The sequence below is a fragment of the Vitis vinifera genome, chromosome 18, assembly GCF_030704535.1.
Source record: "Vitis vinifera cultivar Pinot Noir 40024 chromosome 18, ASM3070453v1".
NCBI classification, from domain to species: Eukaryota; Viridiplantae; Streptophyta; class Magnoliopsida; order Vitales; family Vitaceae; genus Vitis; species Vitis vinifera.
In genome coordinates, this window is record NC_081822.1 from 13,444,669 (window position 1) to 13,468,346 (window position 23,678).

Consider the following 23,678-nt stretch of genomic DNA (forward strand, 5'->3'; position numbering starts at 1 on the left):
TAGATATTTGGTCTCGGCCCTATTTTTTCATAGACGAAGCTCTGAAATTGAAAACCCAACATAGGCAGCATTGTCCGTAAGGCGGTCGCAGCCCCACACAAGCCCCCGACACCTCCTTACTTACCAGCCTATTAATCCCAAGTTCCCGATAGCCTTTTAGGGTTCTCAATTACTGAAAGATCCACACCATGCCTCGCCGGAGACACGACGACGACGACGATGATCTGGAGCCCGAGGAAGATGATGTTCTCGACGACGACGAAGATTACGAGGACGAGGACGTCGGAGTCGGTTCAAGTCGCAAGAGGTCGAGATCTGAGTTTATAGATGATGTTGCCGAGGAGGACGACGACGAGGATGACGACGACGACGATGAAGATTTTGGAGGTAGTCGTCGCGGCAGCCACCGGGCCAAGAGGCGGTCTGGCTCCGAGTTTCTGGACCTTGAAGCTGCGGTCGACAGTGATGAGGAAGAGGAGGAGGAAGACGGCGAGGATGGTTAGGGTTTATTCTTTTTGTGCTTTTGGATGTTTTTCTCATTTTTTATTGATGAAAATGTTTTTGGAATTAAAGCTTGATGGTTGAACTTTTTGCATGTGATACTCTAGTGTTTTTATAATCTGGCAATGTTAGGGTTGAATTAGGTCTATTTGTTATGGAGACTAGGAATCTGGGAATTAGAAATAGTAGTCAGCATTCGAAATCACTGGATATGAGATGAATTGAGGCAAGACTCTTGGGTTTAGATGTTCGATTAAGTTGAATGCTGGACTTTTTCTCTTTAGAACTAAACCTAACCGGAAACTAAGAGATGATAGAAAGCAAAAAATCTTCATCATCAAATTTTAAAACCTTCTATGAATTTATTAACTTAAATCTTGGTTATAAAATGAAGAACTGATGGCATCGCGGGTTTAGAATTATATATGTCTTTACTATTTTTCATTTCTGGGGTGGTCTTTGAAGGATAAATTTTACGTGTACTGGGATTATGTTTTGGGTCCCCTTCCCTTTCAGGCTTTTACAATTGTGCATAATCAAGGCGCCAAACATGTACACACATATATATATGTGTGTGTGTGTGTTACATTTTTCCCCTGCTTCATGTGGTATTATACTTGTTTTGTTTTGTTCCTTTTGGTTTTCCAATTTTTGGGTGGACTTGACATGATGCACAGCTTGGATTTAGAAATAATGTGATGGTAGCTTTAAAGCAAAAACCGGAATTCAAACTAGCAACAACAGAGAACATGCCAAACAAAATAATGAAAAACTTACTGAGATATGATGCTTAATTAAGTAGGAGATTGAATGTTCTTTCCTTATGACAGTTCTGCACCCACAGTTTATCCTTGCCATCAAATTGTGATTTGAATAAGGTTATCTGCCTTCTTCAATTTGGTTTGCTTTTCGGACTTGTGTGTAAAACTTTTATGTTTACTTGGGTGTCTTATTTTAATTTGTTTTTTACTTTCCTGATAAATATATTATTATTTTGTATTGAGAGGGGTTGGAATGGAACCATTCACCTTAGGAGCCAACAAATTGTAAAGAGTAGCATGAAATTTGTTCCAAATGCTCTGTTGTTTGAATACTTTGACTTTGAACTATGGAAGTTTCTATTGGATCTCATATTTTTCATTTACTGTTTTACGCTTGGCCAGCATTTTCTTTGATCCACTGATTGATCTATGGTCTTATCATGCAGATTTCATTGTTGATGCTGGAGCTGAATTACCCGATGAAGATGATGGTCAGAGGATGCGTCGTCGCCCCTTGCTACCACAAGAAGACGAGCAAGAAGATTTTGAGGCTCTAGAGAGAAAGATTCAGGAAAGATATGGTAAGTCAAGTCATGCAGAATATGATGAGGAGACCACGGAGGTAGAACAGCAAGCTCTTTTGCCATCTGTTAGGGATCCTAAGTTGTGGATGGTGAAATGTGCGGTATGATTATCATTTTCTGATTTTAATATAACTCGGTACTTTATATCTGTTCCTTCTATATCTGTATGGTTTTTGGCAGAATCTGTGATTAATTCTCTGTTGATGTATGGTAGATTGGTCATGAGCGAGAGGCAGCTGTTTGCCTAATGCAGAAATCCATCGATAAAGGACCTGAGGTGCAGATCAGGTCTGCTATTGCCCTAGATCATCTAAAAAACTATATATATATTGAAGCTGACAAAGAAGCTCATGTGAAGGAGGTATGTCATGATGGGCGATGCATATCTCTTGTGTAACAGAAAATTGGAACAAGCCCAAAATGATGAGTTATACAGTAATGTCATGATTGAAAATTGATTTCTCTATCTTTTTCTCGCCCTGCTTCAGGCATGCAAAGGTCTACGCAACATATATGCCCAGAAAGTAATGCTTGTTCCGATTAGAGAAATGACTGATGTACTTTCTGTTGAAAGCAAAGCAGTTGATCTTTCTAGGAATACTTGGGTCAGAATGAAGATTGGGACATATAAAGGAGATCTGGCAAAAGTATCTATCATACCATTCATACCTATAAAATATCTATCATACCATTCATACCTATAAAACAATATCATTATTTATTTATTTATTTTATACTAACTTGAAGGTCTCTTTTCTATAGGTAGTTGATGTGGACAATGTGCGACAGAGAGTTACTGTGCAACTAATTCCAAGAATTGACTTGCAAGCTCTTGCAAATAAGCTGGTATTTATTCATTACCCATTATTTCATATTGATTGGTTAAGGAAGTTGCATTTTGCTTTGGTCTAACATTCATGTTCAATTGCATTGATTTGTTTGTATCTGATAATGACTACAAGGGAACTCCATAATTGTTGCAGGAAGGTAGAGAAGTTGTGACAAAGAAGGCCTTTAAACCTCCTCCACGTTTTATGAATGTTGAGGAAGCTAGGTAAATTTTGCTTTATTTGGTTCATCACAATTGCATATCAATATATGCTTATTATACCCTATTTTATGTGGAATTGGGCCTGCATTTTAGGTAGGTGTATGTGTGTCAGATGATAATTGTGTTACTCTGCCAGATTGTTCCTTCGACTGATGGCCAACAGACATAACAGGATAAAATTTCTACATTTATACTTCCCGTTGAAGCATATTTTTGGGTGTCATATTCTTGTAAACTCGCTTGTGGTAGGAGATGGATACACGGTTGAATCATCCATATTCCTTCATCCCCATGCAGCTTATCTCGTTGGGCATGGCTAATTGACTGATATTTGTATGTAAATAGGGGGACTGATTCAGGATGTGCACTGAAAATTTTTTTAGTGAACTAGGAAGGTGTCTGTAGGCTTGTTACTAGTCATTCTGATGGGTGCTTGTTTGAGCCCATTTCTAACCATGTATTCCAGCAACTTCCAAGGGTCCTTTACTTGTGGTATTGTATGCAACTTGATTATTTCTGGCCTTCTAATGCTTTATGCTTTATGTTCAGAGAAATGCATATCCGTGTAGAGCGTAGGCGGGATCCGATGACTGGTGATTATTTCGAGAATATAGGTGGTATGATGTTCAAGGATGGTTTCTTGTATAAAACAGTGTCCATGAAATCAATTAGTGTTCAGAACATACAGCCCACATTTGATGAACTTGAGAAATTTCGAACACCTGGCGAGACTGAAGATGGTGATATGGCTAGTTTGTCAACTTTGTTTGCAAATAGAAAGAAAGGTCACTTCATGAAAGGTGATGCAGTTATTATAGTGAAGGGAGATCTAAAAAATTTGAAGGGATGGGTTGAGAAGGTTGAGGAAGAGAATGTTCACATCAGACCAGAAATGAAGGGTCTTCCAGTAAGATCTAATTGAACTTCTGCTACGTTTTTCCATTTGGTTGGTGCAATGTGTGTGGATTTTTTTAATTTTTTTGATCCATTTCATTGTTTGCTTATTTTTCCACAGAAAACTCTTGCTGTAAATGAAAAAGAGCTATGCAAGTACTTTGAACCAGGGAATCATGTGAAGGTTGTCTCTGGCACACAGGAAGGTGCGACTGGTATGGTTGTTAAGGTTGAGGGCCATGTGCTCATCATTTTGTCCGATACAACCAAGGAACATGTAAGTGATCCATTCTTCTTTACTCCTAAGAATAAAGTCATGGTAGTTGTAGCTCTTTTACTGGGCTAATGATGCAATAAATTACATGAGTATCTGTTGTGAACAGCTTCGTGTGTTTGCTGATGATGTTGTGGAGAGCTCAGAGGTAACTTCTGGTGTCACTAGAATTGGGGACTATGAGCTTCATGATCTCGTGCTGCTGGAGTAAGCTTCTGTTTTTAAGAACTACTTTTATTTTGCTTTCCTTCATTTGAGGTCTTATATATTTAATTTATTTGGAGCAGCAATCTGAGCTTCGGTGTAATTATACGTGTTGAAAGTGAAGCTTTCCAGGTTAGTGATTGAAAGGATGCCTTGTGACTCTGTTGAATAGCCCTTGAATTTTCCCAACTTTATCAATTTTTTTCCAGGTTCTAAAGGGAGTTCCAGATAGACCTGAAGTGGTGCTTGTGAAGCTAAGAGAGATAAAATTCAAGATTGATAAGAGGGTAAATGTCCAAGATCGATTTAAGAACACGGTATCTGTAAAAGATGTTGTTAGAATTCTTGACGGACCTTGCAAAGTGAGTTCCCCATATCTTGCTTGATTTGTCTTATTACAATAATTTTTCTTTAAAGACTATTAACTATTTCCATCATATTTAGGGGAAACAAGGTCCAGTTGAACATATATATAAAGGAGTTCTGTTCATTTATGATCGACATCACCTTGAGCATGCTGGTTTTATTTGCGCTAAATCCCACTCTTGTGTTGTCGTAGGAGGATCACGCAGTAATGCTGACAGAAGTGTAAGTCCTTGCAGTCTTATTTTTGTCCTTTTCCCTTTTAAGTTCTGTTTTTTAGTGTGTAAATTGTCTGCTTTGAAGGAAGTTCATTTATTTATTCTTGTTTCTTTTTATTGGGGCTTAATTTGGCTCACTCTTGCTCACTTTTTTTTTAGGGTGATTCCTTCTCAAGATTTGCCAATCTCAGAACACCACCTCGCGTTCCTGAGTCACCAAGGAGATTCCCTCGAGGAGGTCGTCCAATGGACTGTATGTTGTTGATGTTTTAGGCTTTTTTGATTTTGTTTATGAATTCATCATTGAGCATTCTAATTTTATTCTTTTTATGGTGGTCGATGATTTTCGTAGTTATGTTCTGTTCAAGAAATAGTTCTTTTATGGACAAATACTTACTATTATGCAGCTGGAGGAAGGCATAGGGGTGGAAGAGGACATGATTCATTGATTGGTAGTACAATAAAAATTCGCCAGGGACCTTTTAAGGGTTACCGTGGGCGTGTTGTTGATGTTAATGGTCAATCTGTTCGGGTTGAATTGGAGTCCCAAATGAAGGTTGTTACAGGCAAGTCTTATTTGGTTTTAAAAAATTTGTGTTTTGTCTTTGGTTGTCAAGTTTCCTGATTGGATGATGACTGCTTTCATATGTGCAGTTGATCGGAATCAGATTTCTGATAATGTGGCTGTTGCAACCCCATACCGGTATGCAAGAATGTTGTTTTTGTTTTTTGTTTTGTGCGTGTGTGTGTGTGTGTATGCTTGATAATTTTAAGTTTCTAACTGTTTCTGTTTTACCAGTGATGCACCTCGATATGGTATGGGAAGTGAAACACCCATGCATCCTTCACGAACTCCACTGCATCCATATATGACTCCTATGAGGGATGTTGGAGGTCTGTTCCTTTGAGTCTAGTGTTGCCCTTGTTCCAGAAATATATACACTTTCTGATAATTTCCTACATTTTATTCATTTGTTTACTGTATCTCCTGTACCTTCTACAGCTACTCCTATACATGATGGTATGAGAACACCCATGCGGGACCGCGCATGGAATCCTTATGCACCAATGAGTCCTCCAAGGTTTGTCCTTGAATCTGACTAGATCCTTCGTAGCTATTGTCATAAAATTAGAAGGTTGAAATATACTGCATGCACTATAAAATGAATATAATATTAAACTATAGGCAAACATTTTAGAATTAATATCGTTTTTTTCTTGTTCTGATAATGGAGAACCCTTTTGACAACAGCAAGGCATTTATCCCAATTACAAGCAAAACAAATCCCAAATGATATGGGGCCATCACTCTACCCTACACCAAGGAGAGTTGAAATAGGGACCTTTGGTTTATTGTTAGAGTGCACAACTGCTGCACTACTCCTGGGAGGGCTTGTAGGATTGATATCAATTTTAAAATGAAAACAATGAAAACTGAGCTCTTAAGTTTCTTTTCTTTTGAAAACACAAACAACAAAGATGATTTAATATAAACATAAATATTGGCTTTAACAAAAACTGCATTTATAAACTCCAGTTTAATTTATAAGATGGTAAATTTCTCTAACCAATATTTTCCCTTTTCTTTTAGGCATGGAAGTTATGTAAAAAAAGTCATAAATAAGAAAAAATTACAAATATGAAATTTAGTGAAAAAAAATTAAATATACTAGTTAATAATAGGGAGACATGTCAAGTAATGAATTGGTTTGACAGCATATCATCATGTTAGAAATTAAATATAAGAGTTAAAAATCTTTTTCAGACAGAAAGGGAAGAAGAGAAATAGGCTGTTTTTGTAGATTGTTTAGATTGCTTGTTTAATTTCTTCACCTTCTTTGGTGCTCATTATATATAACTAGTATACTTGAAATATGTCCCTTTTTGATTGGTGCCTTCTAATACTTACCTTTCCCACAAAAAGATGGATGGTATAGAAGAAATAAATTTTGAGATATACTGTAACAGGAGTAACCAAAATAGCGAAAAACATATTTTGAGATTAGAGTGACTCATGGAGGTGTGGAGGTGAGAGTGCTTGAATAGTTGAAAGGAATCAAGGGAAGTAGTTGAGGATAGATTATGAGCAGTTTCTGGAATCAGAGGAGAGACAGGGTATGAAGAGGGAATCAAGTGTTGCAATGTCTAATTAATTCCTGTAAAATATCAAAGTTCTTATGATTATTGGAGATGTCAAGAGAAAGAAATGGAAATATAAATTTCACCTTTTTTTTTCTTTGCTGAAGCATTTGTCATGTGACTCCTGATTCATTTTTGGAATTGTGACAAAAACAAATCAGGGACAATTGGGAAGAAGGAAATCCTGACTCTTGGGTAACCACCAGTCCACAGTATCAGGTTAGGTATCTTCCCCAGGTTGACCTTAATATGCTAATAAATTTTTTAGATGCTTTTTCAATGTTTGTAATGTGAACTAATTGTCATTTTTCTCAGCCTGGAAGCCCTCCTTCACGAACATATGAAGCACCTACTCCAGGTTCAGGCTGGGCTAGCACTCCTGGTGGCAATTACAGTGAAGCTGGAACACCGAGGGATAGTACCCCTGCTTATGGTATTTCTGTTGAAGAGCCCCTTTTGAGTTGCCATAGTTATGGTTAAGATTACTAATTCTGTGTTCCTGTTGTAGCAAATGTTCCCAGTCCTTACTTGCCTTCAACTCCTGGTGGACAACCTATGACACCAAATTCAGTATCTTACCTACCAGGTACTCCTGGGGGGCAGCCAATGACGCCTGGAACTGGTGTGGATGTTATGTCTCCAATAGGTATGCTTTTTACTTTCTGCCTTTTTTTTTGTAAAATGCTCCAACCACTAAGTCATCTTATTTGAGAAAAAAGCTTCTACATTTGTATAATTCTTCATGATTTTTGACATATGTCAGATTCTTATTAAGTACTCAATTATCATGTGGAGTATAGTAAATAAGGTAATTTCATAGTCATGACATAATTTATTAAATGTCACTTGGCTTAGATGTATGGAAAACGAAACTAAGTGTCTTAGTCTGAAAGTCATTTTCATATCCACTAAAAAGATTTATGCTTAACATGCAAGAATGTAAGCATTGGATCAAAATCATATTCAGCATCCCGGTGTTGTGTGATTTTGTAACAGCATCTTATTAATCCTATGATTAATCACTAGCAAGGGGCGGCCTTTTTCAATGTCACATGATCACTAAATTTTTCCATTTGTATTCTATTATTTGGAAGAATTTGAAAGGTTGAAACAGTTTTTTAAGAATGTAATCATTACCTACTTGGCCGCCTTTTTCCTCCCTTTCAATTTATAAAATAAAAAGAACTAATAATCCATTGAATTCTGTTTGCTGATGCTGGGTACAATTGTTGCTCATTTCTCTATGTAAAACAAGATAGATGCAATTTAAGTGGCATTTCAAATACAATATATATTCTTCTGATGAGCAACTGCAAACTAGATCCTTGAAGCAGAAGCAAATTTTATAATCAAGTTGTAAGTATTTTTATTTCTAAATTAATTTGGTGAGTATGAATATATGGCAGGCGGAGAACAAGAAGGGCCATGGTTTATGCCAGACATATTGGTCCACATACGCAGGCCTGGAGAAGAGAACACCCTAGGAGTTATCCGGGAGGTGCTTCCGGTAAGTTTTTAGCTAGCACTGTTGATTTAGCTCTTAAATTGCATCTGTTTAAGCTCTGAATGTAATGCCCGGAAGAAATGTGAGGATTTTAGGGAATTGTGGACTTTTGCTGTGTTTCAAGAAATAGAACTGTAACCAGTTTGTGTAGCAGGATGTCACTTGGGTTTATTGCCATTCTCCTGCATTTATGTATTTTATTTCATTTTTTTTTATAATTTTTTTGGCATTTGAGCACACATGCAGTGCAGTGCTCAAAGGCACTTTTTCAAGAGGTGACAAACATTACCTCTTTAACTTAAATGGGTGGGTTTAACATTACAATCTTCCTATGGTTTTGCACAAAGTCGTCCAGCTTGTGCTATGGTAGGTAACTGTGCTGTATGTTACCGATTCAAGGGGAAAGGTCATTGTAAAGTCTATAAGAGCAACCCCTCTTGAAAGCATACTCAATTGTGACTCATAACGTAATAACATGGCTAATTTTCTTGCAATATCCAGCATGCATCTGGCATGGGAATTTTCCATTGGTTGAGTGGATCAATTAACAAGTGTTTTGTGGTCCAGGATGGTACTTATAGAGTGGGCCTTGGATCCAGTGGTGGGGGTGAAATAGTAACTGTCCTGCATGCTGAAATTGATGCTGTGGCACCAAGAAAATCAGACAAGATCAAGATTATGGGTGGTGCACATCGTGGTGCCACTGGCAAGCTGATTGGTGTTGATGGCACTGATGGAATCGTAAAGGTAGATGATACCCTTGATGTTAAGATATTGGACATGGTTCTCTTGGCAAAACTAGTACAACCATGATCAACAATAGTGAAAACACAATTTTATAGTGTATATTTATTGCTAACTCTCAAATTTCATTGAGGAATCATGTTCATTCACATATACATGGAGGTGTTTGGATGTTGATTGAGATGGATTTTTATCCAAAACCTGTATGTCACTCAGAAGGAACAGAAGATATAGGACTTGGTTAAACCTGGGCTTGGGGGGCAGTATTGCCAATTTTGGGTGGAGCTTTTTCATTTTGTAGACGGGTTTGAACCCCCGGTCTAGAAATAATTTAGGTGCATGATGGACCTATTGATCGCCCTCTTTTTTTTTTTTTTTTTTTGTGTATTTAAGAATACTATTCTTTTTGGATTTTAAAGTGGAATTCTATCGTCTTCTTTCTGTAAAAACTGGTTGGGCGGGGGCTTGGTTTTAGTTTTATGATCAGAGTGGCATTCACAAAGTAATGAGGTTACCAAGATCCCTGTTCAAGCGTTAATCTGAGCTGAAACATTGACCTCGTTTTCCAATTCACTTTCGTTGTACCATCCAATCTGTCATTGTTGTGGGTCTTTTGCCTTACTGCAGGCAATGAAGGAATGGAATAAACTCCGTCTCTTTGAACCTAGTGATATGGGTTCTGTTTTCAAAGGGGTTCCAACATATGAGGTAGGCCTGATGAGAAAGGGAGATAGGATTTGGACATCCTGCGTGACAATTGATTAGATGAAATAATTTATTCGGGCCTTCCTCGTGTTTCCGATAGAATGATTCATATGTAGCAAATATCTTTTTTGAGTTTATGTATCTGTCTTAGTTGATCACCTTGTGACCAAAGAAATTATGTGTACCAACAAGAATCGTACGTATTAAAGAAGTCCTTTCATTATCGAGTTTGCAGAAACGTATAAGGTATAGACAGCTTATTGGTTTATGTACAATATTAATTTAGTCGAATTTATAATATTATTAACAGAAACTAAGGTGTGAAAACGTTTCCCAAAATAATATCTGAAACATGGTTTACTGTTTTTATGTTTTCCAGATTGAATAATGGATCAAACATGTCTTGATCCTGGTTTTGAAAAGATTAAAATGGAAGAAAAAAGCTCAGTTAATATGTCACTGATACCGTGCCCAGGATGCCCAAGGAAAAATTGTGTTTTTATCTCTACATTTCTGCAATGTTGTCTGAAAGGGTGAAATGCTATTGTTTTGAATTAGATACGGGGGCGAGGAATATTGGGTTTTTCATGAAACTCAAAAGATTTCAATTTACCAACCAACCATTTATACAAGGCGAATTCTTGATATACAGGGCACATCACTGCTTGCTATAAGAAGCGGAAGGAACCGGAGGCGAAACTCTGGCTAGCCATGAAAATTCATCTTTACTAGTGCTTAGATTTACGCTACGTTTACTTGTTTTCAACCAATGAGGTGTATACAAGCTGATGTGTGCTAATCCTACATGGAATGGAATGATTCTAAGATATATGTAAGCAGTAGTCTCTTTTAAAGTTGAGATTGACAAAGCCTACTGGACTTGGACCATTACAATATCTGCAGGGATTTGATGGAATGTCCTTTTAAACCGTCAGATCTATTATACCCATACCATTATACTATTTATGAGGGGCAGCAGGCTCTTACAATATTTAACAATATGAATAATATCTACATCTGGTTAACATCGGTTAGTGGTGGGCTGACAAAACAGATATTACATAGGGAAACGTGGGCTAACAATATGGATAATATCTACAGGGCAATATGCACTTGTACAATTGTCCTTACATGATGGCTGAAGTACCTCCATTAGACAATATCTATACCATAAAGGAATTGAAGGAACGGGACATTGTAATGATTGTATGATGGGTGAATAAATAATAGATTTTTTAGGTGCAAATAAGGATAAAAATATATGTAATCAATGACATATTGGTATAGGTGCAAATAAACATGAATGAATTTTAATAATTCCAAAATAATGAAATTTATGAAATTAATTCGTACAAAAATAAATCGGGCATTGGTAGGAGCCCAACATTCATGACACTCTTGACTCTAATTACAATGCTGATTGAGTGATAATTAATTGATTTTGTTTTGCTTTGTGACATGCATATGACTATTCTATAATTTTCCATTAACCCTATTTCCATGATAGCACATTATTGATTGGTTGCTCAGGTACACATCCTACTTTCTCTCATTTGCTTGGTCATTTTTTTTTTGTTGATATACACTCTAGTCATAGTATATCTTTGATTACTCTTTAGTATCCATTGATTTCTTTATCAATTGTCACACTTATCTCACCTTATTTAGTAGCGACCTGTTTTTTAGGGGTTTAGAGAGGTGTTACGGCTTATCATCGTACATTCCCAAGGTAACCTGACCCTCGAACCCAGACTCAGTTTTTCATAGACTTTTTTTCTTTTAGGAGTTACACATAGGGTTTTTATTTTTTTTCCCTTTAAAAAGAAATAAAAAATAAGTGGTGATTCTAAATATTTTCTAAAAATAATTTTTTTCACAAATAAAAATGTGAGTCGCACCATTCGAGTGGGAACGCATCGTGAAAATGCAGGTCCACAATCGATACTTCCATTTTACGGATAATCAAAGATATATCGATGGATATTTTGACACAAGATATTGATAAACCTAAAATTAATCAAAAATTATAAAAATGTAAGAAAAAACTCTTAAAAATAAAATTAGAAGTATAATAGATATTTTAAAGTTGTTTTGTTCAAAAATTTGATATATGTATAATATAATTTATTATTTTGATAATAATATTATATGTGTTAATAAAAAGATATGAATTTCATAAGTATACATTTATTATTAAATTATATCAAATATTATTCAATAATAATATGTTTAATTTTAAAATATATTAAAATTATAATTCATTTAGGTGGTGTTTGTTTTTTTTACTTAATTTTAAATAGAACCTTAATGCTTAATAGTGTTAAATATTAGGTTATTTGTTTTTATAGTATTTTATTTCCATTAAGTATTAAAAAGTAAAAAAAAAAATCAATATGTTATTTTTTCTATTTAGAAAAAACTACATATTTTAACTTTTTTTATTTAGTAAAAAGTTTATAATAAGTCATAAAAAAGTAGAAAAACAAACAACCTAAATTATGAAAACAAATTGCTTTCAGTAAGAAGTCAAAAAAACAAATACCACCTAAATTTAATTGCATTAAATGATATAAATAAATGTATGTATATTTTTTAATACTTAATTAATATATTAATGATTTTAAAAACACTATGAAGAAAATTATCACGATAATTTTTATATTTTTGGTATTCAAATAGATGAAATTTTTTTCATTTAATTATAATTAATTTATTCTTTAAAACATTTTAAAAAAATTATGTTTATACGATGAATTTGAGTTTACATATATTTGGTGCAATTATATAACTAGGCACAAACTTGTTCGTTGGCTCAACGCATGGTAAACCTTTTGGTTGGGGTTCAAGCCTCCGTAACAATTGAAAATTCAAGTCATTTTTAAAGTTAGGCCGCATTGATAGCCCCAAAATATCATTAAATGTAATATTGAGGTATCGATGTTTCTCTCCTATATGTTGTGTTGAGGTCTACCGATACTCAATATTTCAACGATATATCACCGAAATATTGCGATATTTTAATCACCGGGTGCAAGTCGGTTCAATGCTACTCCAAAATACACATCTAATTAACCTCAATGCGAAAATTATAAATAAGAATTTGATCTCCTGGGGAGGATTAACCTCCATGAATACACACATTGCACCACTGAAAATTGAAAAATTTAAAGCCAAGGGGAATGAGTTTTGACCTCCTTTATTAACCATAGTTATTTTCATAGTAACAACCAGACAGATGCTCTCTTTCACCGGCTAAAACCAAACCTTCTAATATGAAAGTCACCCAAGATCACCTTAGTTTTATTCAATTAGACTCTCTCATCTCAAGATATTCTATGGCTCCATATGGATGATGCATCGAAGGCCTTCCCCGTTTAGCATGTATTCAAAGGCCTTGTTGATCTCTGAGAACGGAACTGAATGGGTGATGAATTTTTCCACCTCAAGCTCCTGCAATATTAGACAAAAAGAAATTTTGCATTTCTCATCTTGTGCTTGAAGATTTGTTTTGAAAGTGAATTTGAATTCCCAAATTTACCTTGTTCATGTATTTTTCCACCACAGCCGGAATATCAGAACGGGGCTTGTAGTTCCCAAAGAAGGTTCCCTTGAGAGTTCTTTCATTCAACAGGTTGATGGGGTGGGTCTTGAAGACATCATCTTTGTTTGGTACCCCCACAATTACTGCAACACCCCAACCCTGAGACAGCAATATGGCTTAATTCAGCGACACAAAACAACCCCATACAATGACTTAGAACTAAAAATGACGGCTTTGCTTGGATCCCAGGAAAATGGGATAAAAGAATACTCAAACCACATACATCATGAACACATTCGAATGCAGAAATCATGGCATTGACATTTCCAGTGCATTCGAGGCTTCTGTCGACGCCTCCACCGGTCATCTCCACAATAACCTAATGAACAATTCCAAGAGCAAACTCTTTGAAGCATCTTTAGATTTGGGTTGAGAGCTTCACTCAAAAAGTTGAGTAACAAACCTCTTGAACTGATTTCTCATGGTCTTTTGGGTTCACAAAGTCGGTCACACCAAACTTCTTGGCTGTCAACAAGCACCAGAAACTTCAGTAACAAATTCTTTGCTTATATTCTCATGCATAATGGATTCTAAATGCGAGTATGATATCTGCTTTGAAATGCTTCACTTACCGTCTTCGTATCTTTTTGGATTCAAATCAACACCAATAATCCTCGAAGCGCCAGCAATCCTAGCCCCTTCTGCAGCCTGATCACAATAAAGAACCACAACTATTAAGATTTCCAGCAGAAAATTTTGGCCAAAACAAAAGAGATAGGAGAAACAGCTGGGAGGGCGGCTACTTACAGCAAGACCTACAGCTCCCAGTCCAAAGACGGCTACGGTTGAGCCCTTGGTCGGTTTTGCCACATTGAGAGTGGCACCGAGGCCTGAAAACCAAAATCCCAAAACTGGTTCATCCACAGCCATAAGAGCCTTAATTAATACGAGTTACTAAAGATTTTTTGTACCTGTGGAGATGCCGCAACTGAGGACACAGACTTTGTCAAGAGGGGCCAAGGGATTGATCTTAGCAACACAGCCAACGTGAACGACGGTGTATTCACTAAAGGTGGAAGTTCCCAAAAAATGGTATACGGGTTTGCCCTTAATGGTGAATCTTGATTTTCCATCATGGATCATCACCCCTCTGTCAGTGTTTATCCTGAGGAGGTCACACAGGTTGCTTTCTTCTGATTTGCAGTGAGCACAGTCCTTGCACTCTCCGGTGAATATTGGGAGGACATGGTCTCCTGGTTTGAGATCTGTCACACCCTCCCCAACACTCTCCACAATCCTATACACCCACAAAGTTAAACAGAGTCCGTTACATATGGGCATTTTATAAGATGAGCAATCCTCTGAAATTAAGATGTACTTTGTGCAAATTCACATACCCTCCTGCTTCATGACCGAAAATTCGAGGGAACAAAGGGGTCTGTCCCTGCAGGATCCCAATAGAAAAAATATGTGAAAGATATTAACTAATGGTATGGCTTTGATCACATAAACAGTATGCAAAAGAGTTTTCATTTGTTTATTCTTTTTTTTTTACCTTGGCTTCCCAAAAGTAGACATCAGTGTGACATAGGGAGGTGTAGAGGATCTTGAGACGGACCTCCATGGCCTGTGGGGGTGCCACCTCCACTTCTTCTATCACTAATGGCTTCCCTGCTTCCCATGCCACAGCAGCTGCAATCACAGAAAGAGAGAATCTCAGACATCAGTTATTTAACTAGTAAAGCCTTTCCCTTGGTTGATTCAGTTCCAATTTGAAGGAGATGGTTTTTTTATTTTATATATTTGATGAAAGCCCCACTTCCTCCATTAAAATTTACAAAAAAAAAGAACCCAAAAGAAAGAGCAAATATTCTAGAGTTATAAAAGCAAAAGCAAAGCCATTTATGCATAAAATACACTAGAATGGAGAAACCCTCTGGAAATGACAAAGAACTTGTATCAAATTCTGTCCTCCACTCTCTCAAAAGCCTATCAACTGAACAGATGTGGAGAGATCAGAGATGAATGGATTTATGCAGCATTGTTATACCTTTGCAGCAGATGACTTGACCAGCAGTGCCTGACATATTTTCTTAGATACTCCAAAGATATGGTGCTCCTCAGTCCTCCGTGGGGTATTTATAGGCTTATAGCCCCCAAGAAGGAAGAAAAATATTTCAGTTCATTAATTAATTATTTCGATGAAACGTTACTAGATACAGTTGCTTTCTGGATATATTTCAATGGTCTTTCATCACCCAAGTAAAACAACAGGCTGTGCAAAACCATTCCCAGCTTACAATTATTTCTAGACTCTGGTTTTCCTATGTTGTATTCTCCTTTATCATTAGTATAGTGGGCAGATGTTGATATCTCTAAGCAAAGTAAAGGTGCCATGGCTGTCACCCACATGTCTAGTGGATTTTGATGACCCACCAGTAAAGTCCCTTTCAGGCAAGGAAAAATAGATGTCACAGACATAAAAATAAAATAATATATACTAAAATATTTAAGCTTCTATATTCTATATTCATTTTAAAAGGGAATCGAAAATAAAAGGACTCAGTTAAATTCTCTATATTAACAAATAAAAACCAAGATTTGGTAACCCAAAAAAGTAAAGAAATTTCTCGAGCTCTTTTTATCTACGTCATTTCTTCCCAAAAACAAATATATTTGAAAATATTTAATAAAAGGAGTGGGTTTGAAAACCCATTATCACAAGAATAATTCAACATTCCTTTTAAAAATTCCGATAAGATTTATGATATTTCCTTTTCACCTTTAAGAGGACAACTTTGGAATGATTATGGTTTTGAAATCATTTTCACAATTATTCAAACATGTATTTTTCAAATGTTCATTTTCTTTGTAGGAATAACTCTCATTGTTGTACGTGGATTAAACTTATCCTAATCTTAAAGCTAACGTCCCAATCTTTTCAACTAAATTGATAAATTAATTTTACTTTCTTTGACCATTTCCTTTGAAATTTATACAATGGTTTTTTTTTATTTTTTATCTAATTATAAATAGAACTTAATAGTATAAAGTATTAAGTTATATATTTTTTAAAATATTTTATTTTTATTAAATTTTAAGAAATAAAAAAAATATTATTTAGAAAAAATAAAATTTTTTGATTTTTCTATTAAATAAAAAATTTAAGAAATAAATGATAAATTAATAAATAAATTATCTTAAATCTAAAAATAAAATACCTTTAACATAAAATTTTAAAAATAACAACACCTTATCCTCAGTGCTTTTACTATATTACTACTCTACTTATTGTAATTAACGGTGTTTTTATTATCAAATTTTGAGGATTAATTTTTCTAATTCTATTCTTTCAAATATTTTTGGACTTTACGCATCACAAACTCTAAATGAAAGAATGTAGAGCCCCCTAACAAAAAAATTATAATATATGATAATGAGAGCAAAAATGGGAATTAACTAAAAATTATGTTACAAAATTAATTTGAAAAATAATTTAATTTAAGAATTTTAATTTTCTCATTTTTAACATATATACAAAATAATAAAATAAATTATAAAAAAAAGTTATAATATTTTATATACTTAAAAAATATATTTATTTTTAAAATAAAGAAAATACTTTTTATAAATGTTACGAAATTTGTAAAGTTAGTCATAAAAGTTAGTGGTGGCTCCCTCTAAAAAAAGTCATATGGATTTATTGTTAAGAATAAAAAATAAAGTATTTTTGAATAATATTTTTTAGTTATTTTTGTTGTTATTTTTAAAAGTAATTATATAAAAACATAGAAGGACTAAAAATAAAATAATAGAAATAAAATTTATTTTTAAAACATATTTAAAATATGTTAAAAATATTTTAAGTTTCAAACAGTTTTTTTTTTATTGTACAAAATAGTTTGAAAAATATATTGATTATGAGAATTATTTTCAAAAGATGTTTTATAAGGATTGTTTTGAAAATTATTAGTCAATGGACACGAAACATCCATCAAAATCTTTGTAAAATTTTTGATGGATGAAGAAAGAGAATGAATGAAAATGATTGTTATTATTATTTAATTTTGGAAGAGCGATGACAGTAATAGGAGGCTCGTGTTTGAAATTTGAACATACGTACGGCAGGCAATATTGAATAAGACAACCACCAGCAGATGATGGAGTTGAAAATGAAGTTGCCTTTTTGCTATTCAAATTTGGCCTCATACAAAACCCATAATTAATATAGAAGTACTATTTTAAAAAAAATTATTTTATATTAATTTTCTTTGAAGTCATAAGTTTTTTATTTTATTTTATTTTATAAAATTACTCAAACCATTTAAAAAAAAAAAAATCCATTTGATCTTTGAGAGTGAATCCAAACAAACCCTTGAAGAATTGGGCAAATAATATACTTTAAAAAAAGGAGAAGGTGTTGATCCATTTAACATCCCCCTTTTAAGTCACTTTTCTCCTTTATTTTCCCAATTACTTGCTACCAAGTTGGCTCGTGGATAATGATGGCTGTCGTGACTCATGACCATGACTTTGTGGATACATAATTGAATCCGTTGGAGTATTTCCCCAATAAAAATTCCTCTGCTCAAGACTTTCTTGCAGACAAATCACGCCATTGGATATGCGAATTTCCTTTGGAATTCTTCTGCTTTTGTCCTATACTAATATGACAAGTAATTATTGATGTTTTGTATTTAGAAAGGTGGTATTATTAGCTTTTTTATTTCTTTTTTTTTAAGGAAATATTATTAAAAAAAATATTATTTGAAAAATAAATAAAAATTTTAAAAATTTTAAGCTCGGATAATAAATTTCTTAACATAACTAAAACTCGATATGTTTTTTAAATATTTGGATAGAGTATAATTATATTTCGGTTGCCAACCTGCAACCTACATAAACCTTTTAATAAATAGATTGTTTTTGGATCAATGAATTTGATCCAAATTAATCTATTTAATATTTGGATTCTATAATTATATGACTGTGGTGTCAAATATGAATGCTAAATCTAAGAGGTTTTCTACAAGTATTAACCTTTTTCTTTATAAATTTTTTATAGTAATTTTAATATTGATTTTGAATATAAAATCAAAATGAAGTATGTAATTTGAATATAAGATAAAAATAAAGTTATGAATATCCAAATTTCCGTTAAGTCAAGTAATTAAAACCTTTAATTAAATCCCTATTAAAATAATTAATGAAATGAAAATTCGAAACAAATGGAAAGATTAAATTTTCAATTACCTTTTAGGTTTGTGGTAACAATTTCAAGAATGATTTCCATCAAACAATTAAAATCCTAACTAAATGAAAAAGATTAAATTCTCATTTAAGTTGATTATTAGTATAGAAAATATTAAATTTTAAATTAGCTTGTGATGGTAATTTTAGGAATGACTTCCGTGAAAAGATTAAATTCCCATTTAAATTTATTATTAGTATGGAAAAGATTAGATTTTGAATTACCTTTTAGGTTGATAATGATAATGTTAGGAATGACTTTCGGTTACGTCAAGAAATTAAAGCCCTAACTAAATGAAAATTGATTATTAATATGGAAAATATTAAATTTTGAATTAGGTTGGTAATGATAATTTTAGGAATGACTTCCGTTAAATAATTAAAACCCTAATTAAATGAAAAGATTAAATTCTCATTCAAGTTAATTATTAGTATTGATAAGTCTATTTTTGGAAATAAAAAAGTGGCAAACAAGTCATACTTTTATAGGTAGTATAAATTATATAAGAGGCCGTGTGGACCGTGTGGTCATGGATTGAATAGTTTCATGTGAAAATGGAATTCTTAATTTGGGTACCCACTTCGGCGGCCCAAATAGTACCCACGGGCCTCAGGGATTGAATAGTTAAATGGGTGATTGAGACTTTGGGCCCAATTATTTAATTTGAGGTTGGCATGAGAAACTTTCTTTGGGCTGGACCCTCATCCTGGGTTGCAAAATTAGGGTTGTGGGAACAGCAAACAACAAAGAAGAAACCAGACAGCCCATCCACATCAACAATGAAAGAACGGTGGATAGGGCATGGATTTACCCTGGTTTAAAACTGTATACTGTAGAGTTGAACAACGTCGAATCACAGAATGAATTCACCCTCGCCTTACATTTTATTGGATGAAATACACTGATTTTTTTTTTTTTTTTTTTAAATTGGTCTTCTATATCATTATTATTATTATTTCTATTTTTGGCAGAATCAGTGGATCAGTGTCATATCACATCTATCTAACCAAGTGAACAAACCAACAACTCAAGTGTGGTTGCTTTGGTGCAGTTGAATTGGGAAGCAGGGGGTGAAATGGGAGGGTAGGAATAGTGATGGAATGGCGCGTGGGTGTTTGATGGCTGGCTGACTGACACAACGTACTTGTTTGAGAGTGGTGACGCAGCCCAGAACTCCAAAAAGAAAGAAGAGAGAAAGGTGTAGGTCTGTAGCGAGCTTGGATAGAAGTAAGAAGTGAGAAGTGAGAAGTGAGAAGTGAGAAGTGAGAAGGTCTGATTTAAGATGGTATGTATATTACAAGACAACAATGAGCATCCTCTGAGTAAAAGGGGTGGGGGTGGGTGGTGGGTGGTGGGGGGTGGAGGCAGCGGCTGATGGGCCGGTGCAGTTGAAGCATGCGTGCCAATCTCTAGGCCCACCTCTACACCACCTGTTCTTTCGCTTTCACCATAACCAGACAACTTCTGCTCCTAATTTCCCGACACTCCCCTTCTCCCCACCCACTCCACCACCCTTGTCTACGCTAACCTGTTCTTCCTCCATCACCCAATCATTATCAACATTTCCTTCTTCATAACCTCCTCCGTTCTCCTTTCTATTTAATTTCTTCTATCTCTATTATTAGCACTCATCACTCCTCACTCCTCACTGATCAAACATAAATTTGAATGGGGTCAAGTCATTCTTCGGTTTCCAATGCTGAAACCAATCCACACAAGCAATGGCCGAGGGAGATGGCAACCCAGATACAATCCAAGATCTCCTCCTGAGTCTAGACCTTTATCAGAAAGTAGGTCAACAAAAAATTGCACTACGACTCCCATACCACAAACCCCATTTAACTTATGTTAAAGGGCTTTTGTTTCACTCATGTTAAGCATCAATTCATTATAAATATCAAGCATTTTTCACAACATGGGGTGGGGACCTTGTTGCTTGCTCCAGAATGGATACTACCTTGCTCCTATCCTCATCTTGCCCTGCCAATTTGCAGGGTGTTGGGTTTGGGGTGATATGACATATGGGGCTTTCAGGCTCTTGGTTTTTCACCAAAGAGAATAACGGGGGCCCTGCCTTCACTCTGCCCCCTTACAGACCTCTGCAGACGTGAAGACTGACAAAAATTTTACCTCCTTTCTCCCTTTTTTCTAACCTTCCATGTCCGCCATTAACCTACTTCTACATCAACCTATAGTTTCTTCATAATTTCAAAACTTATACTTTTCTGATCACAACAATCAAAATCCCTATTCGTATTTTGAAGACAAAAAATATATCCCAGGGTCGAAAAAGAAAACGAGGTCAAACCCTTTTGATCCAAAGTTGGAAGGTCAATTTGATTTTGAGTAAAGTTATGATGCATGGCTCTTTAGGGGTCAGGTACTTGGGGATCTGTAAATTGCCACTAGAGGGCGCATGTCACAATGAGGTCAGCCAAACCTTGCTCTCTGGCCCAAAATTTGTCCAGCTTCAGTTTCAAAAGCCACAAGATTTTGCTAAGTTTCTTGTGACTCAAATCAACTGTCACTACCCTCTTCCGCCTAAGTTACCAAAGATAACGCCGTAGATAACCCTCTTAACCTTATGGCAAGAGGACGTCATTCATAACAAGCCAATTTAAATCAATGATTATGTCATATTCAACTCACGTATGACCTTATCAAAATCTCTTATTAAGATAAGTCACTTCTTTAACTTTTTCTTTTTTTTTGGGAAATCCTAAAAATTTAAATTAAAAGTAAAGTATTAGTGCCAAGTTAGTACCTAGTTTTAAAAATATATTTTTCTATTATTAAAAAAATAAAAATATTCTTAAACTTCAAAACACATTTGATACTTTTTTTTTAATATCAAAAATATGTTTTTACTAATCTATCGTGAAAATATAGTATTTTATGAGGATTCATATTTTTATTGCCTTTTTTCTTATTATAAATTATTTTATGAAATTTAGGTAATATTTTAATAATTATTATAGAATGTATTATTTTAAGAGATAACATATTAGTTGCCAAGAATGATAAGTTCTTAATTTTAGAGATTTAATATTTTTAATTCTATTATATTATCAAGATCTAAGTCATATTTATAAGAAGCAAATAAAATAACAAATTGTTTAATTAAGAAAAATATTTGTAATTTAAAATCAATCATTTGATGATCAAATTTCTTTAAAAATATTAAAAATTTTGGTTTTAAAGATTACTATAACTCATTTTTGGATTGTATTTATAAATATTCTACTACTTATAGCCTTATTTAATAAAAAATAAAAAATAAAACTATTTTCTAATATCATTTAAATAAATTCTTTTATAAATATAAAAAATAATTATATAAATATGAAAATTATGGTTACTAATAAAGTCCCTCTAACGGGTATGGAGGATATAAAATAATCGACCCAGCACCAGCAGTGGGTCATGAACTTTTATGAACATCAGTGTAATTCCGATGCTTAAGAATCTCCACCTTCGGTGCAATTTCAATATTTCTTTTTTTGGGCAAATTGCAAGATACTCTTTTCTGCAAGAGCCTGGGCATGGTTCAGCCCATCATAGGCTGACTCAAAACCTTTCCTTTTAATAAAGAGAAAAAGAGAAAGGTCTTGCGAATATTCAATTCCAAAATGCCAACCTCGATGCTCTGGTCCATCTTTAATCTGCAACTCTCCATAATTTTTCTGACACTTGGAGAAGACGACCCATTATTTGAACTCTTTTCTTTTTTCCCTTCACAAATTATATAGCCTTTATTAATATTGGGTCCGGAAAGGGAGGACCCTTTTACAAGCAATACAAAATAGAGAGAGAGCCATCTTTATGAGAAATGCGAAAGTGGGCTGAGCTTTTCCAGATTTCAACCCTCTCACAGTGAAGTCCATGGAGGAGGCTTGGATCCAAGTGAGCTTTTTGCTCAGCCTTTCAATGGGAGGGCAAAGGGTTGGGACCATGGATGGATGATGAACATTGGATTTGGAAATTCCTTTCTAGATTCTCAATGATCTCACTTACATAATAAAAAGAAGTTAGAGTCTTTAGTGAATGTAGAGGACCCCTAGCTAGCTTCTTCAAACCTTTTTCCATGTACCACAAGTACATATTCATTCCATAGGCATCAACAAAGAACTTTCTTTTTGATGCATGAGTGGTAATTTTGCAAACCAAGTGTAGCCCTGTGGGTGGGTTCCCTATAATTATTGGAATGGACCCTACCTTTCTATTAGAACCACCAAAAAAAACAAAAGCAAAAAAGCAAAAAATGACAGGCATAGAAATTTACATACCAAATTATCATTATGGTGTCACTATGTTAGAAAATGATATCACTTATGTTACGTGTGCATTTATTTCTTATTATTTTGTATTCATGATCCCCGTATATTGATTTTATTCATTTACATTTAGTCTTATCTTTAATACATTAATTTCATTATTAATACCTTTATCCAAAGGTCTAAATTTTATTATGTAATTTTAACAATGAAAATTGAGAGGTCGAAAAGTAAGGTGGTGTTTGTTTTTTTGGTTTTTTGTTGAAAACAATTTGTTTTCAGAATTTATGTTGTTTGTTTTTTTATTTTTTTATAACTTATTATAAATTTTTTATTAAATGGAAAAATCCAAAATATGTAACTTTTTCTAAATAGAAAAAATAACATATTAGTTTTTCTTTACTTTTTAATACTTAATAGAAATAAAATACTACAAAAACAAATAATCTAATATTTAACACTATTAAATATTAAGGTTCAATTTAGAATTAAGTAAAAAAACAAACACGACCTAACTCTTTGATATTTTAGATTTTTTTTCCTTAGGGAATTGTTTTAATTTTTTTCTTTTGAATAACAACTTTTAAAAATTATTTTCCAATATTTTATAGAATAAAAGTCTATTAAAAATTTGAAATATTTTAAACTTATTGTCTATAATTTTAAATAT

General features: G+C 34.1%; 2 protein-coding genes across 2 annotated transcripts; one reads left to right on the forward strand and one right to left on the reverse strand.

Moving 5' to 3' along the window:
* Position 1: 1 nt before the first annotated feature.
* LOC100267652 (putative transcription elongation factor SPT5 homolog 1) lies at positions 2-9,437 on the forward strand. The gene is made up of 22 exons (XM_002265247.5): positions 2-498; positions 1,709-1,947; positions 2,061-2,207; positions 2,335-2,493; positions 2,609-2,692; positions 2,830-2,900; positions 3,447-3,804; positions 3,913-4,068; positions 4,175-4,272; positions 4,353-4,401; positions 4,479-4,631; positions 4,714-4,857; positions 5,010-5,103; positions 5,258-5,416; positions 5,505-5,553; positions 5,650-5,744; positions 5,854-5,932; positions 7,151-7,208; positions 7,305-7,422; positions 7,498-7,635; positions 8,396-8,496; positions 9,061-9,437. The coding sequence occupies exons 1-22, from the start codon at positions 189-191 to the stop codon at positions 9,304-9,306; spliced, it is 3,105 nt and encodes a 1,034-aa protein (XP_002265283.2). The 5' UTR covers positions 2-188; the 3' UTR covers positions 9,307-9,437.
* A 3,668-nt stretch (positions 9,438-13,105) lies between these two features.
* Positions 13,106-15,609, reverse strand: ADH1 (alcohol dehydrogenase 1). Its single transcript, NM_001281150.1, is given in 10 exon segments — positions 13,106-13,392; positions 13,481-13,642; positions 13,767-13,862; positions 13,947-14,008; positions 14,116-14,191; positions 14,291-14,373; positions 14,455-14,780; positions 14,881-14,927; positions 15,039-15,175; positions 15,534-15,609. Coding segments are annotated over 10 exon segments (1,143 nt in total). The 5' UTR covers positions 15,571-15,609; the 3' UTR covers positions 13,106-13,275.
* Positions 15,610-23,678: the final 8,069 nt, after the last annotated feature.